Below are 23193 nucleotides of genomic sequence, written 5' to 3'. Positions count from 1 at the left end.
ATTAATTTCTAACATTGCAGATTATATATATAACAGTTAAAAAAAACCTAAATCCAGTAATTAACAAATAAATTAAATAAAATATTATAATTTCAGTAATTTTAATAAAATTATGAAAAAATTATATAAAAACTCAAAAAGATTCTAAAAAAAATACATATGGAATTTCTACCCTTTACTAACCTCAACTACTTGCAAAATTAGGCTTCCACTTTACTATCACCACCGGTAAAATTCACATCCAAAACTGCTTTGTTTTTCAAAAATAAAAAAATATCAATTATTTCACAAATTAATTTTATCTTTTAATTTCTCTAACGATAACACTGCAAAAACATAATTTTTTTTAGAGAAATTTCTCAGAACGAGTTCATAGATTTCTCTTACATGGCGTTAATGGAGAAAAACGAAAGAGAGAAAGAAGAAAGTCCTTTATGGTACGACACACTTAATTTATTAACTATTTTTTCTTATTTTATAAAAAAATTCAATAAAATTGCATTGAAATAAATAAAGACGGTAAAAGAATAAAAAAAATCATAATTATGTAAATCTTAAAATGATAGAAATTAGAAAAAAAATTTAAAGCTTCTTACATAAGTTTCATTCATATTAGAGATCACTCTCGTCTAGGTAAGATTTGTAAGTCCAGAGAGCTCCTCGTATTTCTTGTGTCTTCTCGCCTAAGCAAGAGACTCCTCGCTTGAGTGAGAAAATAGTTAAGACGATTTTATCCATTTTCGCCTTAACGAGAATGCCTTGAAATGTGTAATCCAAAATAACTAGTCTTGCTTGAGTGAGATCTCCAACAATTTTTGAAATTTAAATTCTTTCTATTTTAAAAATAAAACACAATGAAAATGAAAGTGTTACACACGACGCTCTTTATCACAACGCCACATGTCAAGATCTCAGGCAATATCACCACAGATGTGCAATAGCCCTGTCATTATGTCAGAGTCAATACTCATTCAAATCAAGACATATGACGAGTTTTCTCCTTAGTTGTCTATTTCTAATGTCTATCACCCCTATTCGATCGATACTAGTGCACTTATGACATGTAGCTTATATCGTTTCAATTCCTACAATACTATTTAAGTTTTTTATTTAATTTTTCTTTTTTTTTTGTCAATTTTTCAAGCCCTATGTGTCTACCTCTAGGTCTGTATCGGACACGGTGAGACGATAATCTATTAAAATAATAATAAAAACATACTATCATTCATGCAAGTGTGATACTAATGCTAACATGACAAAAAAAGGACAAGATAGGGAATTAGTTTTAAAATAATTCTATTTTGAAAAAAATAGTTTTTAAAAATGTATTATTTAAATAAAAGAAAAGCTTTTTTCTCCCCTCCAAAATTGTAAAATTGTAATGTGGTAAAACCTCATTTTTAATCTCTTGAAATATAAAATTTGACTAAAGTTAGTTGTGGAAATTTGAAATTTTAGTTGTTAAAATTAAGAATTATCATCTACATTAGTCTTTATCATTAAGATATGTTAAAATTGAATAACAAAGTTGTGATTTGTTATGTTAAATGACATGTGCTAGTTCATTTTGGATACAAAATAATGTCATTTTATAATCTTTCAAAAATATCTCATTTTTATCCTTGACTTTTTATATTCTTGGGTAATAAGGTGTTGGATATTTTATGTGAATGAACTAGCATGAATTAATTTTTATTATAACTTTAATTTAATTCTAAATTATTGAATGTCAAAATATTAAACCATATTGTTTAGCCCATATTCTATTAATTGTTGTTATTGGGCTTATTTGTGACAACTTTATTGTTAATATATATGGTCTTATGGTTATTGTTGTTGGGTTGGCCGTAATGGGTAGATGATGAATTGAATTTTTATGTATATATTATCCATTATATTTTATATATTAACCTTCTTTTGTGCATAAGAGAATTGATTTGGACTATTTTTTCTTTTCGAGTCTTGATTAGGCCTTAATTCAATTATTTCAACATAGTGCATATTCTCACATTGTTTAGTATTTGAATTATAAATTGGGCTATGGACCTCCTTTTAACGTGATTATTATTTTGTAGGAAAGTTAAGATATGAGCCTATAACTCTTACAAAAAAATCAGCAGATGAACCCTAATATTTAGAGTTATAATTAGGTCTAAACTGGAAGAGAAATGAGGCAAACATGTTCAAACCTTTAATTCATATTCAGATCATGAAACCAAAAGAACTCAAATTTTTGGGCGAAAATAAAGGAGCAAGCTACGAATTTGTTCTAGGAAATTACGTAGTTACCATTTAAGATATTTCTATCCTTAGATTATGACATTTTTCAAATTTCACATTTGGTGTAATCTTGTTTTTGAATTTTTTATGAGATTACTTATCATTAGGATTTGGATTTTTATTATCTTCTATTTTTAAATTTTGAACCTATTAAAAGGAGAAAGGGAGAACAGAGAGGATTTTGACAGAATTAAATTTAATTTGAACTTTTCTCCTTTTCTTTTTGTATCTTCTTCCCTATTCTCAATTTTTTGACTTGTTTTACTCTTTCAACCTATGGAATAGTACTTTTCATAATCTAATTCAAGGATCAAGGAAGTGCAACACTTTTGAGAATTGGTTCCCAATATTTGTTCTTAATTTGAGTTTTCTCGTCTTCTCTCTAATCTATTTAAATTCATGAACTGAAGGTATTGGTTCTAATTCCAATTAAGAAGTGATTGATTTATCTTTATTCATTTGAAGTGTTTGAGTCAATTTTAGAAAATTAGGGTTAATTAAATGGTGCAGAAAATTAATACGTTTTGATAAAATTCTAAAGGTTTCTGAATTTTATTTGATTTTGTGTTTATCAAATGCATGAAGGTTTGCGTAATCACTTATTTAGATTGGGGTTTCATTCAAATTCAAGTTTTAACCCATCAAACTAGAATATTATTAATTTCTTTTGATTCAATGATTATATATTGTTACTTTCCTCTAGATTATTGAATTAGATGTTTAATTAATAGATTATCTCCTCTCATTTTTTATTTCATTTTATTAATTTTGTTGAATTCCCCATTCTAAATTTTAATTTGATTAAATGTTTTAATGATCCTTGAGAGACAACTTTGGTTGTTTCTCTCATGTTATAGTAAATAAGTTTTTATTATTTTGACTCGTGTACGACCGTGAATCAGTAGACTTGGCCCATTCCATTATTAACTCTTAAACACTTATGTGTAATTGTTGTCTTATTGACACAGTGTATATAAAACATTTAAAAATGTGATAGAAGGAGTTTTCTCTATTTTAATTTCTCTCCTTGATCAAGGAAGCATTCAATGAACTCATTAATTTTTGCCATTCTAGGTAATTATAACACTTAATCCTATTATAGCGTATTATTTATGATATTGAAAATTAGATTACAATTTCTCTTCATAAGGTTCATGTTTCACTTTTTTCATGATGTCTTTTCTCTTTTTTCTTCATAATTCTCTCTTTCGTTCAACCCAAAATCTCATCTTTTCTCTTTCAAACACAATCTAACAAACTCAAGTTCTCATTAGCTCAATAAACTCAAGTTCTCATCAACTCAAACATCATCTCTAGTCCATCTCTTTGTTTTCCTGCCACACCTACCAAAATCACCTTTAAATCCAACATTCCTACTAACTAACTCCATACCCAACACTCCTTGAATCCATTCACCCTTCGATTATGAGAAATCATCATCTAGCTTCAACTAAATCAGTGCCTATTATACCCTCTTCCTTGTCCAATTCATTTCAAAATTCACCAAAATCTTCAGAGACTTGAATTTGGTAGTTCAAATGACAAAACCTAAGACAAAGGAACTTTGTAGCATTAACCCTATTGAAGGGGTGACCGAATAAAGGAAGAAACATCATAAAAAAAAGGTAAAAAGACAAGGAGTAAATCTTATTGATAAAAAATGTTAAAAGTCAAGAACAAAAAATAATTTTTTTTTAGAAAATTAAAAACATAATTTTGTATTCAAGATGAATTGACACGTGTGTCACATACACATGACATATCATCACTTTGATACTCACTTTTAACATATCTTAACAAAAAAAAATTATTGTAATTGACAATCGATAAATTTAAAGACTAAAATTTCAAATTTAAGAGATTAATATAAATTATGCTATATATTTCAAGAATTAAAGTGAAAATTTATTCAATAATAATGTATTAAAAAGTGGATATATATATATATATATACACACACACACAAAAAGTAGAAGTTTTTGGAAAGTGAGATAGTTAAGCAACAGATCAAGCACCAAAAAGAAGATTGATAAACCGACTTAAATTAAGATAATATTATGTATTTCTATTTAACATGACCATATTATGTGATTTGACAACATGAGAAAATCCAAATCCATTTATAATTATTCACCAATTTCCATGAGTCAATATCATGATAGTAAGCTGTAAAGATTTGTTGTAGTCAATACAGAATTTAAGTCTTACAAACCTCCGATGCAAAAGAAAAACATGATTTACAGCTAAAGATAAGAAACTGTTGTCCTATGCAATTCGATTATCAAATTCACTCGAGCCATTTCATATAAAAAGTACAAAATTTTGCATTCGCTGTATCAGAACTATGCAAGATCAACAGGTGGTCAGGTTTCAATCTGATGCTGGCCGAAATAATCCTGTACAAACTTCCACCGCATCTCATTACTTCCAATAATGCACGGCTCAGCTTGCATTTCCAGCAATAATCAGACAACACTGAATGCTGACTGTAAGGTAGATGAGAAGCGAGAGGCGATTGTCTGGGAGGCAAATTGTTGAATCTGCTTCTTAGCATCTGAAAGACAAGCAAGCAATTTTAGCCATTGCAAATTTTTCCATTGAACAGCACATAAAGAAATCTTTCTGTTGGATAGGGAAGAGAGTAAGGGGCAGAGAAGGACAGAGCATGCGTGGAACCACTAGTCTCAACATGTTGAATGAAACTTGGAGAAACTGCTAAGACATGTATGTTTTACATACATCCGAACCATTTGAAATGAAATATGTACTTCATGGGAGGCAGGAACAATTAGACTAGAGGCAATGCAGAAAATATTGATACAACACAAACAAGACCCCAAGTTACCAATCCCACAAAAACAGGGTACATAGCAAGGAGTTGTTCCTTTTAATCATTTAAATTATCATTCCATTATGTTTCTCGATACTAAACATACTCCACTACAACTATAACAATGAGAATAACAATAATATCTTCCAATTTCTGTGAATATAGATTAGACTTGAAGGCATCCTTATGGTTTTCACAAATAAAAAAAATGTTCACTCAATTAAGCCCAAAGGATGTGTTGCCAGCCACAAATACAAGAATGCAGTTGACAAAGCATCGATAATCACATAACCTCCCAACATAGGTGTATATCCTAAGCAACTTCAAATGAAATATCATGGCCCAACCTTATGAATTATGATACAGTGATTAGATGAGTCATATTGAGGTCTCATAGAGCCCTTTGCCACCCAGGACTCAACAAGAAAATTCATGTATTGTCATTTGACACATAAACAGTGGACTCTAAACACAAGTTATTTAGTAGTCAGTATCCTCATACGCCAGCAACTTTACAGGAAGTGAGCAAAATACAGAAAATCACTGTTTGAATCTTTCAAAATTAGATGAGAAAAAGGTGCTATAAGGTAAGTTTCCATAACTTCAAGATGACATGTTATACATATCATAAACTAAGAAAAGTCTTGCACTCAAAATTTCAGTATCTTAATATTTCCAGACAATTCTCCACAACCTAAACTAATTTTGCTCTATAAGGAGAAACATTTTATGAACATTGTCAATAAATTTGTGCGCACCTTTCTTGCATTTGGTAAAACCAACAATATTTGCAATGCTGAGGGTCAAACAAACTCCTACAACAAGGAGATAATCTGCTTGAAGCCTTATGAGTGAGAATATTGCTAGCACAATCCATGCAATTGCCTGCAGAACAACAAACCAACAAAAAAGAGTTTCTTATGGTGATTATCAGAGAACATGACTATCCTTGGTTATTTTTGGGTCGAGAGAGGGGGCTTATCTAAAGTATAAGCAATGACAAAACCCTGCCATGTTAATTAACAGGGCTATTCTCCATCCAGATTCAAAATTTATTGAAAATAGATCAATTTATTCTGAACAATACAACCTATATAGGAACTCATAAGCTACACATGAACCATCTCAATAAGTTTGATCAGGCAATAATATTATATATACTGTAAATCTATAAGGTATGCCAACAACATGATCTAATACATGTCTTATTAATTAGTAGTAATCTAGTGAATATTTAAGATAATATAGTACATTATTTTCTCTAATAATATTTTCTTTTGTAACTGTAGTGAGTATTTAAAATAAGATAATGTGCTGCGTCACCATGTCTGTGTCAAATAATGTTCGTGTTTCCTAGTAATTTCTTACCGTAAGGTAAAGGGTCCACCAGAAAAGCCATGAATCTTTCTTGTTCATCCGAGCCAAAGACTGGAGAAAAATAAAATAAAACAAACACATATAAGATGCACGCAAGTACACGGAAAGAATTTGAAGTCCATGCTTATGCTATGTTCAGGTTCAGCAGAACCAGCATATGATAGAGAATTAGATATTTTTCAAAAGAAAGATCACTCGGCTGCATGTGATCTAAACAAGAGACACCTACCTCATGGTCAAGACATTCAAATTTCCAAACACTCTCACCCAGATCATTGATTTCATTCCACCATCTCAACCCAACTAAGATTCGTCCACTCACATTCTTGACTACCCAGAAATCAAGTGCAGCCAGAAGAACAGTCACCACAAAAATGATGACAAAGTTATCAATAAAGAGAGCCGAGAGAATGTAAAATGCCAAGGCTGCAGCCTGCCAGAGAAATAAATATATAAGCAATTCGTTTATGAAGTGAACATGTGCATGGGATGGCTTACATAAAAAAGATAGCAAAATTGGATAAAACAAACCTTGAAGAGAACATGAAAGAAGCATGTCTTGGGATTGGCGTAGTTTTCACCCACAGGCTGCAAACCGAGGAAAACCTAATTAATTATCTAAATCTGAAAGGAATTAATAACATGAGGCATGAGCAATCCATCCAAATCTACTTTCAGTGTCCATCACAGAAAATGAAAAATCGAGCTGAAAATTAAACACATTACTGAATCATCGGAGAAAATTAAGCGCGTATAAAGAAGCTACTTGTTTAGATTTTCCCCCAAGCACAAAATTCAAATCAGCGGTTTTTCCAGGATCACGAAAAATGAAAGAAGCACGGTAGAGCTAACGGTGGGAAAGCAGATCTAAGAATTATGCAGAGAGATAGAAAAGTAGTTGACTTACCTGGTTGGGATCCATGTGTGCAGTGGAAAGAGAAGGAACAAAGCTTCAAAGTAATCACAGAGGAGGGTGAAAGAGCAATAGCATGCCAGATCTTATACCCTCCAAATGTTTTCCGACCCAAATTTGTTTCTGTACAAACCAAGCTAGATTTGCGAGGTTTTACCAAGGGATGCAAAAATGGCTAAGAAAAATATTTTGGGCCAAATTGGGCTTTACTCGAATTAATGTAGCCCGAACAAACCCATTATTTTTGGGCTAGTAGAGGCCCATGCAGTTGTCGTATCGGTAAGTGGGTCACTCATCTGTTATCTCCCGCGACGCACGACTCATGACACCTTGCTACTTCTAGCTAACTCGAGCTGTGTTTACTGTTCATCTTTCTTCCTTCTCCATTCCTCATTTTCTTCTGGTCAATGCCTAATCAACAATTATCCTATTTTCCTCCTTTAATTTTTTTCCCTGGTTATTCTCAATGAGCTGCGCGTGTTCCTCTTAGCGTGGATTTTCAGAGAATTTTAATATTTTTTACGAATTCATTATTTTTAATTTTTAAAATCTGTTTCCTCTGCGTAGTCCAAATCTTTGTTTAGGTTCTGAATTTTGAAGGGGTCTTTGAGGATATTTCCTTTCTGGGTGGGTCTCCATTATCTGTGTTTTTTTCCCCCTCTCAATAAAAACATGTCTCTGTTTCTTAAAGCTTTGCCTTTGATGGCCTTAAGAACCAGGCCATCGTTTGTCTTTCTCTGCAGAGTTTCTGATACCATTCCAATTTCACTTTCCAGAACCAGAACTGTGTTTTCTGTTTCTGCTTCAACATCCCCTTCAATACAACCATCTCCTTCTGCTTCTGAAACACTCACTTCCAGTGCTAAACCGCCTTTACCCCACGAAGAATCCCTTGAATGGGTTAACAGAACTGCATTTTGTGGTGAGCTGTCTTTGAATGATGTGGGTAAAAGGGTCCAACTTTGTGGCTGGGTTGCTCTTCACAGGGTCCATGGTGGCCTCACATTTCTTAATCTAAGAGACCATACTGGCATTGTACAGGTACTTGGCTGTTGCAAATAGTTTACTTAATGTCGTTGATTTCAAAGAAGAATTTTGTATTATCAATGCTGCTATTGTAATTTTATGTTATGCAAACTATTGTTAATTTAGTTTTCTTCCTGCATTTATTACGTTATTATCGCAGTTGTTTGTAATTTTACTTGGAATGGAGTCCAATTAAGCTTTTATTTCAGGTTACAACCCTTCCAGATGAATTTCCAGTTGCTCATTCTGCTATCAATGACCTTAGGCTTGAGTATGTGGTGGCCATTGAAGGTGTTGTCAGGTCTCGGCCAAATGAGTCGATAAACAAGAAGATGAAAACAGGCCTCATAGAGGTATATATCATTAATAAAGGAAAGTTTCATTTGCTATTTGATTGACAGTGATTTGTTTTTTTCAAGGTTCTATTGTATATATCAAAACTATGTATTTAGTTGTTTATTTATTTATTTTTCCAAATCTTCTCCATGTTCCTTGCTTGTTTGTCTGTGAAGAAACATGCTTTATACACAAGCAATTGGTGTTTGGACTCTGAAGATATGTTTTTTGTTGTATGAAATGCTTTATTTATTTATTTATATCTACCATATTTTTTATATGCATGGCAGGTTACTGCAAATAGAGTTCAAGTGCTAAATTCTGTAAATTCAAAGTTACCATTCTTAGTTACTACAGCAGATGGTGCAAAAGACTCTCTTAAGGAGGAAATTCGTTTGAGGTAGTGGCCATCAAGTTGCATGATAACTACAATTGCTTTTTTATATTTATGTTGCTTTGTTCTCATTGAAGTTTTTCGTTATGATGTTGAAATCTCATTGTTTTACTTATTGTCAATCTAGTGGAAAAATAGCTTCTATTCTTTAATTTTTCTCAAGTTACATAATTGGTGGATTTTCTCTTATCTGATCTTAGGTTTTCTTGAATTTTTCCTATTAATTCTGTGGTCTATATTTGCATGTTACAAATTTGGATATTTAGTAAATTGCATATTTGACTTGACTTATCTTTAGGTTTTGTTTAGGAAGAATTTCATGGTTGCCCTCATATTTTCTTTCATAAACCTATTGTCAACTGTTTCATGTATGCTTATGGGATATCTATTGCTTATAATTTCTTGTTTGAAGGTATCGATGTCTTGATCTGAGGCGACAGCAAATGAATTTCAACATATTGCTGCGGCATAAAGTGGTTAAATTCATGCGAAGATATCTAGAAGATGAACATGGTTTTGTGGAGGTACTATCCTGTGAGTTCATCATTTAAGTTATTTTCTTTCTTCAGTGGGTAATGGTGTCCCTTGCCCTTCCTTGTTACTCACTTTAGTGGTTGGTATTTGATATCCTCTGTTGATCTTACCTTTTTTTTTGGTCATAAGATAGATTGAAACTCCAATACTGTCAAGATCCACACCTGAAGGTGCCCGAGATTATTTAGTTCCATCAAGAATCCAGGTATTCAGATTTTTCCACTCCTTCCGTGAGATTATTATTTTCTGCTTTGATGCTCAAGATTGTAGCTAAAAGACTATAATCTTGAAATTAATCTAATATATCTCAGACCATTGATTTAATTTGATATTTTAAATGAGTTGGGTTTCTCCTTATCAATAATAATGAGTTAATGTCATCAAATTTGGATAACCTTGCTTTAGATTTCTCTGAATATTTTGGTTAGCCTTATTTTTTTTTTCATGGTTTAATAATACATGTTCCAATCACAATTTGTAATTGGAACATTTACAATAGAATAAAGAAGTCAATACAACAGACCTTAAACATATTGGTCTTGTCTAAAGTACAGTGGGGAAATTTCAATTTAGCTTTTGTTGCACCAAATCAAATTGTTCTGTTATAAAATATAAATTACAATGTTGAATTCAAGAGTTGATGGGGTTTATCATCCCAACTACAAAAGTTATTTCCTTTACCTAAATGGCACTATCATAGAGTTTATGATCTTATGCATGCACCACATTAGTGGCACCGTTCCTTTACCTTATAGTATACATACACCAAAAAAGCATCATCCTGGTATATTTATCTGTTAGCTCTAAAACATTCGTACATCATATACGGGCATGTATGCAATACCTGGTAAGTATTGGGTACAGGTTCTTATTTGGAATTCCAACTGAGGTACCAGGTATGTACCTTTTTTTGTTTGAATTTGAGTATGAAGCTAGGTAGAGCTCACTGCAACTCTGGTACGGCTCATGTGTGGCTCGAATTCCAACTGACAGCTTTCTGCCTTATCTTTTCCTCCACTCCATGCAGATCCGTCTCCCTCTTAACTGTCATGCTAGCCATGAAAAACACATTCAATCTATCTCATCTTTCGTTGTTAGGTAACTCCTATTTGTAATTAGTTATGATATGTTAGTTAGGGACTCATTAGTAGTTAGTTAAAATAAGCTACTTACCATTAGTTGTTGCATTAGGGAGTTAGGTGAGTTAGTTTGAATATGGCATGTTGCCTATAAATAAGAGGGGAAATTAGAGAGCAATATCATGTGATTTGTGAGAGGAAATTTGGACCTTTATTGCATTGGGAGGTGCAAACCCTCGAAGTTCTGCAATGTGTGTTTTGCTGTTCTGTGAATTGTATAGTTCTTTCCCCATTTTTTCTATTAAAGATACCAAATTTCTATCAATCATCCTCACACAATGGCAGAAGCAATGTTAGCTGCAACATGTGGCAGTGATTATATGACTGCAAAGCACCTATGTGTTTGCTAAGAGACTATGCATGATTTTCCATCTCAATGCCAAATAGGCAAACATCCACTTCAAAGAATTCCTTCCCCTTCATAATTTGTTATACCTTAAACTTTTTAAAATGTCATATCCCATTGCTGTTTTTGTACCCATTTCCTTGCTACTCAGTCTGTTATCTTTTGGTAGTGTAAAAACTGATTTCAAACACAGTAGAAACTTTCCATAAGTAAGAATTGTAGCTATAGTAGTCAAAATCGAGATCCTATGTAGGGTCAAAAAGGGGGGTTCAAAATCATAACTCATAGGATTGTAACATGGATTGTAAGATCCTATAAAATTGTATGTATGCATATAAAATAGTATAAATATGAAGATGAGAGAAGCAAATGAGAGGCAGATGAGGGAAGGGAGCCATCCCAAAACTGAGAGAAGGGAGCTTAGAATAGAAGGGCAGAAGGAAAATCGGGTCAAAAAGCAGGTTGTGGGTCAAAATACAAAAACACGTTAAAACAGACATGACGTGTGCCTACCAATCTTGCACGGTGATTCTACACGATCCTACAAACCTCCAATCTTGCTGGCAAGCCAGCACGGCACGGTTGTTCAGGATTGTAGAATCATGTGATTTTACAAGTTAGCACACAATTTTGACTACCATAATTGTAGCTGCATTAACTATTTGTTTGCATTATGTTTTTGAATGAATTTTATTTTATTGGAGTGACTTCTTTGATGAGCAGATCATTGCTAAGAGGGAAAGCAATATATATATATATTTTTTGTCGGAATTAATTTATATTATGTTTTGTTGACTCACTATCACATGAATTATGAAGCCAGGAACATTCTATGCCTTGCCACAAAGTCCTCAGCTATTTAAACAGATGCTAATGGTTGCTGGTTTTGATAAATATTATCAGATAGCAAGGTAATATTTTCATTCTACGTTTGATTCTCTATTTATATCTTGGCTTCTTTTAGGGAGGATAAGTTATTGTCACCCATGCAGTGCTTTTTCCTTTTTATCTCTAATATTTTTCCCTATAAGAAAAATGCATTTGGTTCCAGTGACTTTCATAAAGTAAGAATATACAGTGCTTGCTTTTGTAAGCTATACCAAACAAAATTAGAACAATAATGATGCAAGTGAATTTTCTTTTCTTGAATATAAAATGCAGTTTACTTTTTGCCAGATGTTTTCGTGATGAAGATTTAAGAGCTGACAGACAACCTGAGTTCACCCAACTAGATATGGAAATGGCATTTACTCCTTTGGAGGATATGTTGACTCTCAATGAACAATTGATCAGAAAGGTTAGTTTACACCATTTGTATTCAAACACCTCTAACAGGTCTAAAAATGCGTTGTTTTCATTATTTTATTTCTATTTTATTGTTATCTTTCTCCTATTTTAGAATATATGCTCACTATTTGCAGTGGTTGGTTTAGAAGAAAACAAGAAAGAGTGTAAAGAAAATGATAGAGAAGCTCATTTTCTCCTGTTTGGTTTATCATAGAAAAGTGAAGGGAAAGAAAATTTTGAGCTGGTCCCACCTCCATTATTTTTTCTCTCTATGCCAAAGAAAATTCCTTGAAATTGTGAGTAAAGGAATGTTCCTAACACCTAACTCCTGCCTTGTCTCAAGGCATGCAGGGTAACTTGAACACTTAAAACCAAATAAAGTCATCATCACCTTTGAGTTCATGATGATGTTCTGGACGACCTAAATGAACTCCCAGTCCCAAGTAGAATGTGACTCACATAAGGTCAAATCTCAAATGGACATTCATAATTTATTTTTACATCATAGTAATTTGTACCATATGTAAGTGGTGGACCTCTACATTCAAAAATCGATTATATTAACAGATAAATTGATTTTCTTTAGTTTGCTTGTAATTATAATCAGTATGATGATCAATTTTTAAATTTTATTATCAATTTTTTGAACTTTTGATCCAGCAGTAGTTGAAGTTGCAGAGAAAAAGGGTGTCATTTTCCAAGTTATGGCTGTATTGCTTCTCACATTTTTCTTCAAACAAACAAGAAAATTACCATTTTTCTTTTATCCTATTTTTATCCCAACCAAACAAGATCACAAATTTTATTATTTTCTCTTTACTTTCTCTTCTCTCCATTTTCTTTCCTCTTGTTGCTATGCAATGTGTTAGTGTAAGTAGGAAGTATTTGTTGCAGGTTTTTCTTGAAATTAAAGGTGTGGAATTACCAAACCCTTTTCCCAGGCTTACATATGCTGAAGCAATGAGTAGATATGGTTCAGACCGACCAGATACCAGATTTGATCTTGTGTTAAAAGATGTAATTATCTTTCTTTCACCTCCTCCTAGCACTTGTATAGTTTCTAGTGTATGATAATTTTTTTGATGATCCTCTGTTATGTGCTCATTCTCTTTGAATTGATATATCTTGCTGTATTTCTGTGTTGAAAATCATTGTTATTTGGTGCCTTAATTTGTATTGCAGTAGCTACTATATCTGTTTGTTAAGGAATCTTACTGAAAAACAACTTTTCTTGTGCTGCAGGTATCTGACATTTTCTCACGGTCTTCCTTCAAGGTTTTTTCTGATTCCTTGGAGAGTGGGGGAGTTATCAAAGTGTTATGTATACCTTCTGGCACCAAAAAGTACTCAAATTCAGCTCTCAAGAAAGGTGATATTTACAATGAAGCACTCAAATCCGGTGCAAAGGGTTTACCTTTTATCAAGATCTTGGATGATGGTAAAGGATGGATTTGCTATTGACAATATTTATTTTATGATATTGAGAGACATATTTATTGTATTTCATTGTCTATTGTGTAAACCTTTGGTTTTAGGGAATATTGAGGGAATTTCTGCTTTAGTATCAAGCATGGATCCTACAATTAGAGAGAATTTGTTAAGGCGATGCTCTGCTGGACCAAGTGATCTCATCCTATTTGCAGTGGGTCATCATGCGTCTGTAAATAAAACTTTAGACCGTCTTAGAGTTTATGTAGCTCATGACCTAGGTTTGATTGACCATGTAAGTTGGTGATTGGCATTTTAGGGAAAAAGAAATGCTCCACTATCTTCACTATTTCTTTTTCTTATATTATTTGGTTATTCTTGTTTGAGTTTTAGGGCAGGCATTCAATTTTGTGGATTACTGATTTTCCAATGTTTGAGTGGAATGATTCAGAGCAGAGACTTGAGGTCTGTTCTGCTTTTAATAACTCCCAGCAATGTATTTCTCAATATACTGACATGTCTAGTTTAAAATTGTATGATTGTTCTTTGTCATTATAATAATCTTTGCTATCCCTCTCTCTTTTTCTTTGTATTTATGTCAATGTGTGAATTGGCAAATTTTCTTTCATCAAGCCCTCAATGTTATTCAATTTCTCTAGTAAAATTTTTAGGGCCTGGGGTTGGAGCTTGATGATTTGATCTTGAGTGAATAATATATGTCCTAGTAAAATTTTTTGGGTATGATAAATCAAATTCTGGCTTTCTTTATTTTTATCCTTGACATTACACCTAATTATGCTCTAATGCAGGCTCTTCATCATCCTTTCACTGCACCAAATCCTGAAGACATGAATGACCTTGCATCTGCTCGAGCGTTGGCTTATGACATGGTTTACAATGGGGTGGAGGTAATAGAGATTCATTCTGATTACTTTACTCTGTGTAAGCTATAAGACTTATCATTTTACTGCTGATGTTTTATCAATAACTTGATGTTAATTCATGCCTGTTTTCTGTCAGATTGGTGGAGGAAGTCTTAGAATTTATAAACGTGATATACAACAAAAGGTTTTGGAGATTGTTGGAATCTCAATGGAACAGGTTATGAAGCATTAATCTGAAATCATAACTATGACTCCTCTGTCAAGTTATCTTTTTCATTTATCTTTTTATATTTCTGAAATGTTTCAATGTAGGGCCGACAAATTTAGAATTATGTATGGTTTATTGTTTTTGTGTGTCCCTTTCACTATGTGAATAGATGATGAATTTGAATGGCCTTAATTATTTTAGTTACCATGCTGATAAGTAAAAATGGTAGGAAAAACATAAGCCTATTAGAATTTTACAAAAGGCTTTCCAAAATGGTACAGATCTTGATGGATAGGAAAACTGAATAGAATTTTTTGTGTAGGCTTTAGGGATTATATGTCACATGGGATGGGACAGTTAATTCTTAAGATCTTCAATTATTGAGTACTTATGCCAAGAGGGAGTCTTTGGGGTTAACATGGCATGCATAGTGATGGGAACCTTTCAAGGAATTGGGTAAAATAAAAGTTTTGAATGAAATTGAACAGAAATGAGGAAGAATTTCCTTCAAGTGTTTTCCCTTTCTTACAATTTGAGCATGGTAAGAAAACCATGGGAGAACCAAACTACAAAAGTTAGCCATTGTGGTTGGACAGCCCAAAGCTTTATAAATCTCACACCAATATCCCATCCTTCTAATGTGGAATTCAAGTCCTGCACATTGCAATTGAATACTAATAGAGCATTTTCCTAATTCTCTCTGAATACAATTTCTTGACCCTTTCTACCATCTATTTATCTGATTGAGTCTCCCCTAACTACCTAATTGTGTTTCCCTTAAATAACTACCCCTCTATCCTAACACATTATGCTCAATCTTTTGGGGCTAGGGTCAGTGTGCACCAGTTGAAAACAATCGGAAAAGACAAGGTGAACGAGAAAATTAAAAGTTTGGTTGATGTTTTGAAAAGTGTGGATTTAGTTTGAAGGCTTCTGTATGGACTTGCACTAATGCCACGAGTTCACTTGTATACATCTGCTTATTTTATGTTGTGGCAAGTATCTTTATGCAAAGTGCAGTTTTTCTGCATCTGTGACACATTTGACCTTACCAGTTCTTCCATTCAGGAAATAGGGGCTGAACACTTTATATATGTGGTGATACCTTGAAGACATTTCAAATGCTTTCAATGACATGAATTATGTAATGTAATTTCTTGCAGGCCGAAGCAAAGTTTGGTTACCTTCTTGAAGCGCTTGACATGGGAGCTCCTCCACATGGTATGCAGATTTGTAATCTAAAATGATTTATAGCTGAACCCCCTAACCCTCTTTTTCTGTAGAGAAACTAAAAAGTATCTGGCTGGAGGAGCACTGGTTGTGCCCAACCTCCCAACCATATATGAAAAGCCAATTTTCCTTTATTATTTTTTGAAGTAATGGTTAATTACAGCAGTGAACCAAATTGCATGGGTTGTTCATGAAATGCAATTGTGGTAGTCTATTTGGGAATGATTTTAAAAGTGAGTTTAGAAGAGTTGATTGTTTGGATGGTAAAGTAGAATTGCTTTTGAAGTGTGAATATAGGATCCGTTTGTTCAAGATTATTCCTCAAAGTACTTTTTTGAAAAAAACTAATCACTTTTCATTTCGTTGAGTTGTCTGTTTAAGATTAGGAATAAAATAGAAGTTGAAAATAATCTGATTCTACCTTTTCTTGGTGAAGCTATTTTAAAGGACTTCTAGGAAAAAAAATTGAAGTTATAACTACATATTAAAATAAAAAGTGCTGTTTATAATTGTAACCAAACAAAAATAGCTTCTAATTTTTATAAATCTCTGCAAATAAATTACTTTTTATACAATTTGATGAGACACACTTTGAAGTGTTGAGGCTAGGGACACCAATTGTTTCTCAATAAGATAAAAAATTGTAGACTTTATTGATAATTGTTGTATGTCAAATGTAGGAGGCATAGCTTATGGGTTGGACAGATTGGTTATGTTGTTGGCGGGGGCTAATTCCATCAGGGATGTCATTGCCTTTCCAAAAACAACCACTGCACAGTGTGCCCTCACAAGATCACCATCTGAAGTGGATCCCCAGCAGCTGAAAGATCTGTCAATTTCAACATAGATAGATTTTCAACTCTTCATAGTTTATCTTTGACTCTACACCCATTTTTGCATTGTGCTTAGGAATAATTTTTATATGTCAACTAAGAGGAGTTTTAATGCAATGTGTATTATTTTTGGAGGGATGCCAGTTATGGTGTATCATTGGACTTCAACATGCTATACTCAGTCACATTTTTTGAGCTAAACTAATATATAGAGATTATCTGAAATGTAATTGGATGTCGTTACAATTTCTGATGCTTTTATTTTACTCTATGCGTAAACTTATATCATCATAGCATGAATGAAACTCATTAAAGCGTGACCGTACAAATAAGTTACATATATAAAGTAGAATCTATGACAATTACTAGTACAGGAGATAGTTATTATTCCTTATATTAATATTTAACTTGCAGATTTTGTTCCAGGATTTTGTAAACGTCTTCGTTAGCTTTATTAAAGAAATTTATTTGGTTCGACAGAGTTTCACTGTCATTTATGTTTACAGGGAAATTTTATAAATATATCCCCAATGTATAATTTAATTTAACGAGCAATATTATACAATTGAAATTATTTGCCATAATTTTTATTGGTATATGTGTTAATAATTATTGATTATAAATGTTATCAACGAAGATTTCTAGATTAAATAAAATAAATAAAAAATTTTAAATATGTTTATACTATGTAAAACTTTAAATATTTTTTCTTTTTTTTATATATGTCACACAAAGATGATATGACTTATGTATTTAATAAGAGGTGTCTTCATACATAAAGAGAACATAAGTTGTATAAGAGTGAATACAATAGAATAAATACATAGAGTTGTTAACATATAGATTATAGCCAACTTTACTTAACCTATTATAGTCGTCTTTTTTTTTTTTTTTTAATTTGATAATTAGTAGATTTAGATCTCAATATATAAAGAAAATGTGAGTTAAGTTCACTTTTTTGAAAAATAACTAATATTTATTATGTCATGCTTTTAGTAAAAGATGCATGTAAAAACACATCTTAATCCAGCAGGATAATGCTATTGTTATGACAGAGATAAAAAGGAGTAATAGAAAGAAGAGCACTCAAATATAACATGGTTTAGTTAGTGTGACTTAGATTCATAGGTAGATGGAAAGATTTCTATTATTGTAATACAAAGTATAAGATAATAAGAGAGAAAGTGTCTTATTAGCTTTTAAAATTCATTTATATAATGACTCATAACTCTCAATTACAACCTATTGAAGATAATAATAAGAGACATAAGAGTTGTCACATTTAATAAAAAGTTATCACAGATTCAAGATATCTTAATAATTCTCTACCTTGACTTAAATTTTCCCAAAAAAATCAGCAACCAAGCAATAACTCTCCTGCCAACATATCCTGAAGTTTTTCAAGCTATGTGAACATTCATCAAGTCTAAATTATACTTGAACTTCTTTGTAAGAAAAAGCTTAATCAACTTATATGCTGGTTAATCTACAACAGTTATCTTCTCTATGGAGAATAATTTGTCTTCAGTCACATATCTAATAAAATTCAATTTAGTATTAGTATGCTTTCATCTTGCATGATAGACTAAATTTTTAACCAAGTTTAATGTACTTTGACTATCACAATAAAAAAAACATGTCTTTGCACATCTAAACCCAAAATATCACTATGACCTTGCAATCATATACCCTCTTTAATCCCTTATGTCAATAACATGTACTCTATTTCTATAGTAGAAAAAGCAATAGTAGATTGAAGTGTTGCTTTCTAGCTAATAATACATCTATAACAAATAAAGATATAAGATGTCAATGATTTCCTCTTCACAAGATCTCCACCATAGTCAAAATCGACATAGTCAACAAGATCATTACCAATTTCATTAGCACCATAAACTAAGCAAATATTACTAGTACTTTTCAGATATCTCATAATCCACTTTATTGTCTCCCAATGAATTTTCCTAGACTACTCATACACTTGCTTACCACACTATCAGTATGAGCTAAATCTGGTTTAGTGCAAATCATAACATACATCAGGCTTCCAAAAGTACTAGAATAAAGAGTGTCACTCATATACTTCTTCTCTTCATTAGTAATAGGAATTGTGTTACCATCAAGTTTAAAATATATTGCCAAGGGAGTACTCACCAACCTATAATTTTTCATTTGAAAAGAACTTCTCAACATATTGCTTCTGAGATACATAATGTAACATCTTTAATTTCGTATAAAAGTAAATAAATAAATTTTTATACCAAATGGGGAAAATACAATAATTTTTTTCTATTTCATAGATTTAAGAATTGAATAAAAATAAAACTTATATTCCTCTAATGAAAATTGTATAAAATTCCACAGTATTCAAAAAATTTTAAAGGAATAATTTCAAGACTTTAAAGTAATAAATAAAATTTAAATTTACGTCTAATAAATTATTTGGTTCAGAGTGCATGCATATAAGTTTAGAATACCATTAAGAACATTTCCAAATTATTCATTACAACAAAATTCACCAAAGTATTATAAATTCTAAAATCTGACATTTAAAAATATGTACAAAACTTGGTCAACATGAAATATAATTAGGATAAAATATTACAATTTCTCAAATTATTCTAGTCCTTACAGAGCAGTCTTCTTTCCAATGCCACTAGATTATGATCTTAGAATGGACTACCCATCTTTATCTCTTCACTTTTATTACCTGAAAATATTAGTAAGAGTGAGTATCTCCCGCGCCCACTAAATCTTTTATTTGATAGAAGAAAGGTATGCATATAAATATAATACTGAAAATATTATCTTATATATATATATATATATATATGGGGAATGATCTTTTATACCAGTGTAAGTCTAAAAACTCTTACATCTAATCTGACCATTTCATTTAACTTAAATCTAACGGTCACTAAAGTAATAAATTATAACTCGTTAAATTTAAGTTAAATGAAAGACTCATATTGGGTGTAAGAAGATTCTGCCCCATATAATATATATATATATATATATAGGATTAACCATAACATTTAAGCATATAAACCATTATCACAGCAGAGCACACATACACACACACAACAAATCAATCATCTTTGCAAATATTTGTGTCATACATTTTTATTCTAATCTGTATGTCATAATACATGTATTATATCATAATAATAAATATGTCACAATACATGTGTTCTAATCTCACCCGTCGATGTATTACAACACATATATCATAACAAAATCAATCGATATGTTATAATGCATATATTATAATCATATAATTTTTACATTACTTCGTGTTCATCACACTTTCACATCCATTACACTTTTTCATTTACTACACTTTCGCATTCATTGCCCCTGAGATCCCTGAGGACTTCATAGTATAGATAGTTGCTGGTTAGTCGCATGGAGTCAAGGGTTTAGGTCAGGAAATAAGTGTGAGACCTGTAATGTCTTTTCTCTCTCTTTACATAAATTTTTGCACAATCATGGAAAGACATCCACCACCCTCATTTCTCCCAGATTTCTCAATCGCCCTTGTCTTCCGCACTCCAATGTATCTATGTGACTATTTATACTTATTCTCTTTCTCTTTCTCCTTTTGAGTATTTCTCATTTCATTTCTACATTCTTTTTATTGATTAGCATATCATAATACGTGAGTTATGATTTACATAAATCCATGTATTATAATACACCCTTCGATGTACTATAATATGTAACACCTTAATTTAAATTTTCTAAATAAATAAATTTTCGCAACAAATGAGAGTAAATAAAATTACATTTAATTAGTTCTCAATACATAGTTCAATAAGGTATTTCAAAAACAAGGGAGGGTTACAAGTTTGCATCCAAAAAGTGCTATAGGACCAAATTAAATACATAAATTTTTTTAAAAAATCAATTTTCTAAGTCCTATAGCAGTTTCATCCCTTCTGTTCACTGAGTCTGATACTGATCGTCTTGGTCACCTAAAAAATAAACATAATGGTGAGTACTCTACACTATTACACACAAACACAGAGACTCACCTTGCACATTTCACACATTTACTACCATAACTCAATAGACTTACCTTGCACATTTCACACATTTACTACCATAACTCAATCATGCATTAAACAGACACAAAGTAATAATTTCAACATTCCATTCTTATTCACATACAGGTGCGCTCACTACACCATCAAATAATCCACACACACATGTGCTCACTACACATCAGCCACGCTCACTGCACATCAGCCACGCTTACTGTGGCACTATAATCACAGATTTCTGATACCCTCAACCTCAGGGACTTACTCAGTTCACATCATGGATGGTCGCCAGATAGCTCCTGCTCCACGAATACAACATGTGCGGTATTGAGCCCCAAGCAAAGGTGTTAGTCAGAGGTTGAGTTAAGAGAAGAGTATGTGGCCTGTGATGCACCAACGCTCATTGTTGATGTCACCACCACCTTATTTTTCCCAAGGTATTTCTACCGCTCTCATCTTCCACATCTCCAGTGTATCGCTGAACCATTCATAGTTTTTTAACATTTCAAACACAACCACACTCAGCATGTGATTCACACACATTCTCACCCATTTCATAATATCCAATATCAATCAATGGCATGTCTAAGTATTTCAACCACATTCTCAATCACATTATGATATTCAATTTCATACATGACACGTATGCCCATATTCAATCACATTACACTTAAACATCAAATCCTCATCATAACTCCATCACAATTAAACTACTACATCACACATACTACGATCAATATCATTCACATTACATTCCACATAAAGTTTCCATTGCAATTCAATCATAATCAATCCATTCTCATCAAATACACATATTTCCATGCTTTACCCTAATTACCTTGCAATACATAACAAAATAATCAATTTCTAAGTACAGTGAGATAGGGTAGAGTCTATCTTACCTCAAAATGAAGACCTAACATGAAATATTAGCAGAAAATGTTCCCCACATGGTACTTCATCCCTAAAACATGAGAAATCTCCTGAGAACTCAAGAAAACGAAGAAAAGGATGAAGGGACAAAACCTTAGCCCATAAAACTCACCTTTGAACACTTCAAACGTGATTTCAACCTTCAATCTCGCTCCCAATTAGCTTTGGAGGCAATTTAAATGGTGAAATAGGGTTGAAAGTTGAGAGAATCGAAGAGATTTCGAAGAGAGGAATGAGAAATGAATTTTTCAAACACTAAATCCCTCAAATACCCTTTTGGTCGCGATGTTCTCGCTACAGCGAGATATCTCTCGTTCCCTCGCTGCAGCGACACCCTCTCTCGCTACAGCGAAAATATCAGAGGAAATTGCACTCTGATTTCTATAGAATCTCGCTTCAGCGAGACCCTCTTGCTACAGCGAGACTACACCAATAAATGCACTCTCTTCTATTGCCTTCTCGCTACAGCGAGAATGCCCCTGCAGCACACAATTAGCCTATTCTCTCAAACACTCCAACTCAACTACCAGTCAAACATTCTCAATCAATTCACATATATTCCTACAGACGTATTCACATCATAACACAGTCAAATGTATATATCCACATGATCATATATCTCAAACACATAAACATATAACAATCCACATATACTTAGATTAATAAATCAAAATATTATTCTTACAAAATTCAGGGCATTACACAATACCTGTATCATAATCAGTCAATACTTCTATCAATAATATGAATTCACTTTTATACGTGACACTCTTTCTCATTTAAGAATAGTCAAACACTTTTCATCAATATCATAATTTCACCCATTTCAACATACATCAGTCATCAACAAATATTTATATTTATAGTATCATATCCATCTAACACAAAAGGTTCTCAAACAATTTCACACCACACAAATCAATACAATGTACCGAAGGTTGGACACCTTCGGACTCAACCCAGGCGTACAATTTAATATACACACTTTCTCAACATTAATAAGATCGCCTATCATAAAGTTCAATATTACTTACTCACACCTAAATAATAGTAAAATCTTAAAAATTTCTCAGAAGCTTAGTTACTCATCTTTTCACTATAAAATTTTATCTAGATGATCTTTGGATTAAATTATTGGTTTCTATTATTTTAAAATTATTCTTAGTAACATA

General features: G+C 32.3%; 2 protein-coding genes across 2 annotated transcripts; one reads left to right on the top strand and one right to left on the bottom strand.

Annotated features, from left to right (window-relative positions):
• Positions 1-4369: 4369 nt before the first annotated feature.
• Positions 4370-7529, bottom strand: LOC113871240 (Golgi apparatus membrane protein-like protein ECHIDNA). Its single transcript, XM_027508198.1, has 6 exons — positions 7395-7529; positions 7019-7075; positions 6717-6920; positions 6479-6538; positions 5869-5995; positions 4370-4834 (listed from the first exon to the last, which is right to left on the bottom strand). Exons 1-6 carry the CDS (start codon positions 7407-7409, stop codon positions 4746-4748), a joined length of 552 nt encoding a protein of 183 aa, XP_027363999.1. The 5' UTR covers positions 7410-7529; the 3' UTR covers positions 4370-4745.
• A 182-nt stretch (positions 7530-7711) lies between these two features.
• Positions 7712-17265, top strand: LOC113871233 (aspartate--tRNA ligase, chloroplastic/mitochondrial-like). The gene is made up of 15 exons (XM_027508188.1): positions 7712-8441; positions 8636-8779; positions 9053-9162; positions 9569-9680; positions 9824-9895; positions 11995-12086; positions 12352-12472; positions 13357-13479; positions 13705-13900; positions 13998-14185; positions 14284-14355; positions 14700-14798; positions 14911-14991; positions 16146-16203; positions 16893-17265. The coding sequence occupies exons 1-15, from the start codon at positions 8073-8075 to the stop codon at positions 17057-17059; spliced, it is 2004 nt and encodes a 667-aa protein (XP_027363989.1). The 5' UTR covers positions 7712-8072; the 3' UTR covers positions 17060-17265.
• The last annotated feature ends 5928 nt before the right edge of the window (positions 17266-23193 follow it).

The sequence above is a fragment of the Abrus precatorius genome, unplaced genomic scaffold (assembly GCF_003935025.1).
Source record: "Abrus precatorius isolate BTA unplaced genomic scaffold, Abrus_2018 Scaffold7, whole genome shotgun sequence".
Classification (NCBI taxonomy): domain Eukaryota; kingdom Viridiplantae; phylum Streptophyta; class Magnoliopsida; order Fabales; family Fabaceae; genus Abrus; species Abrus precatorius.
The sequence above is the reverse complement of the archived record's forward strand: the minus strand, read 5'-3'. Positions and strand labels throughout refer to the sequence as shown.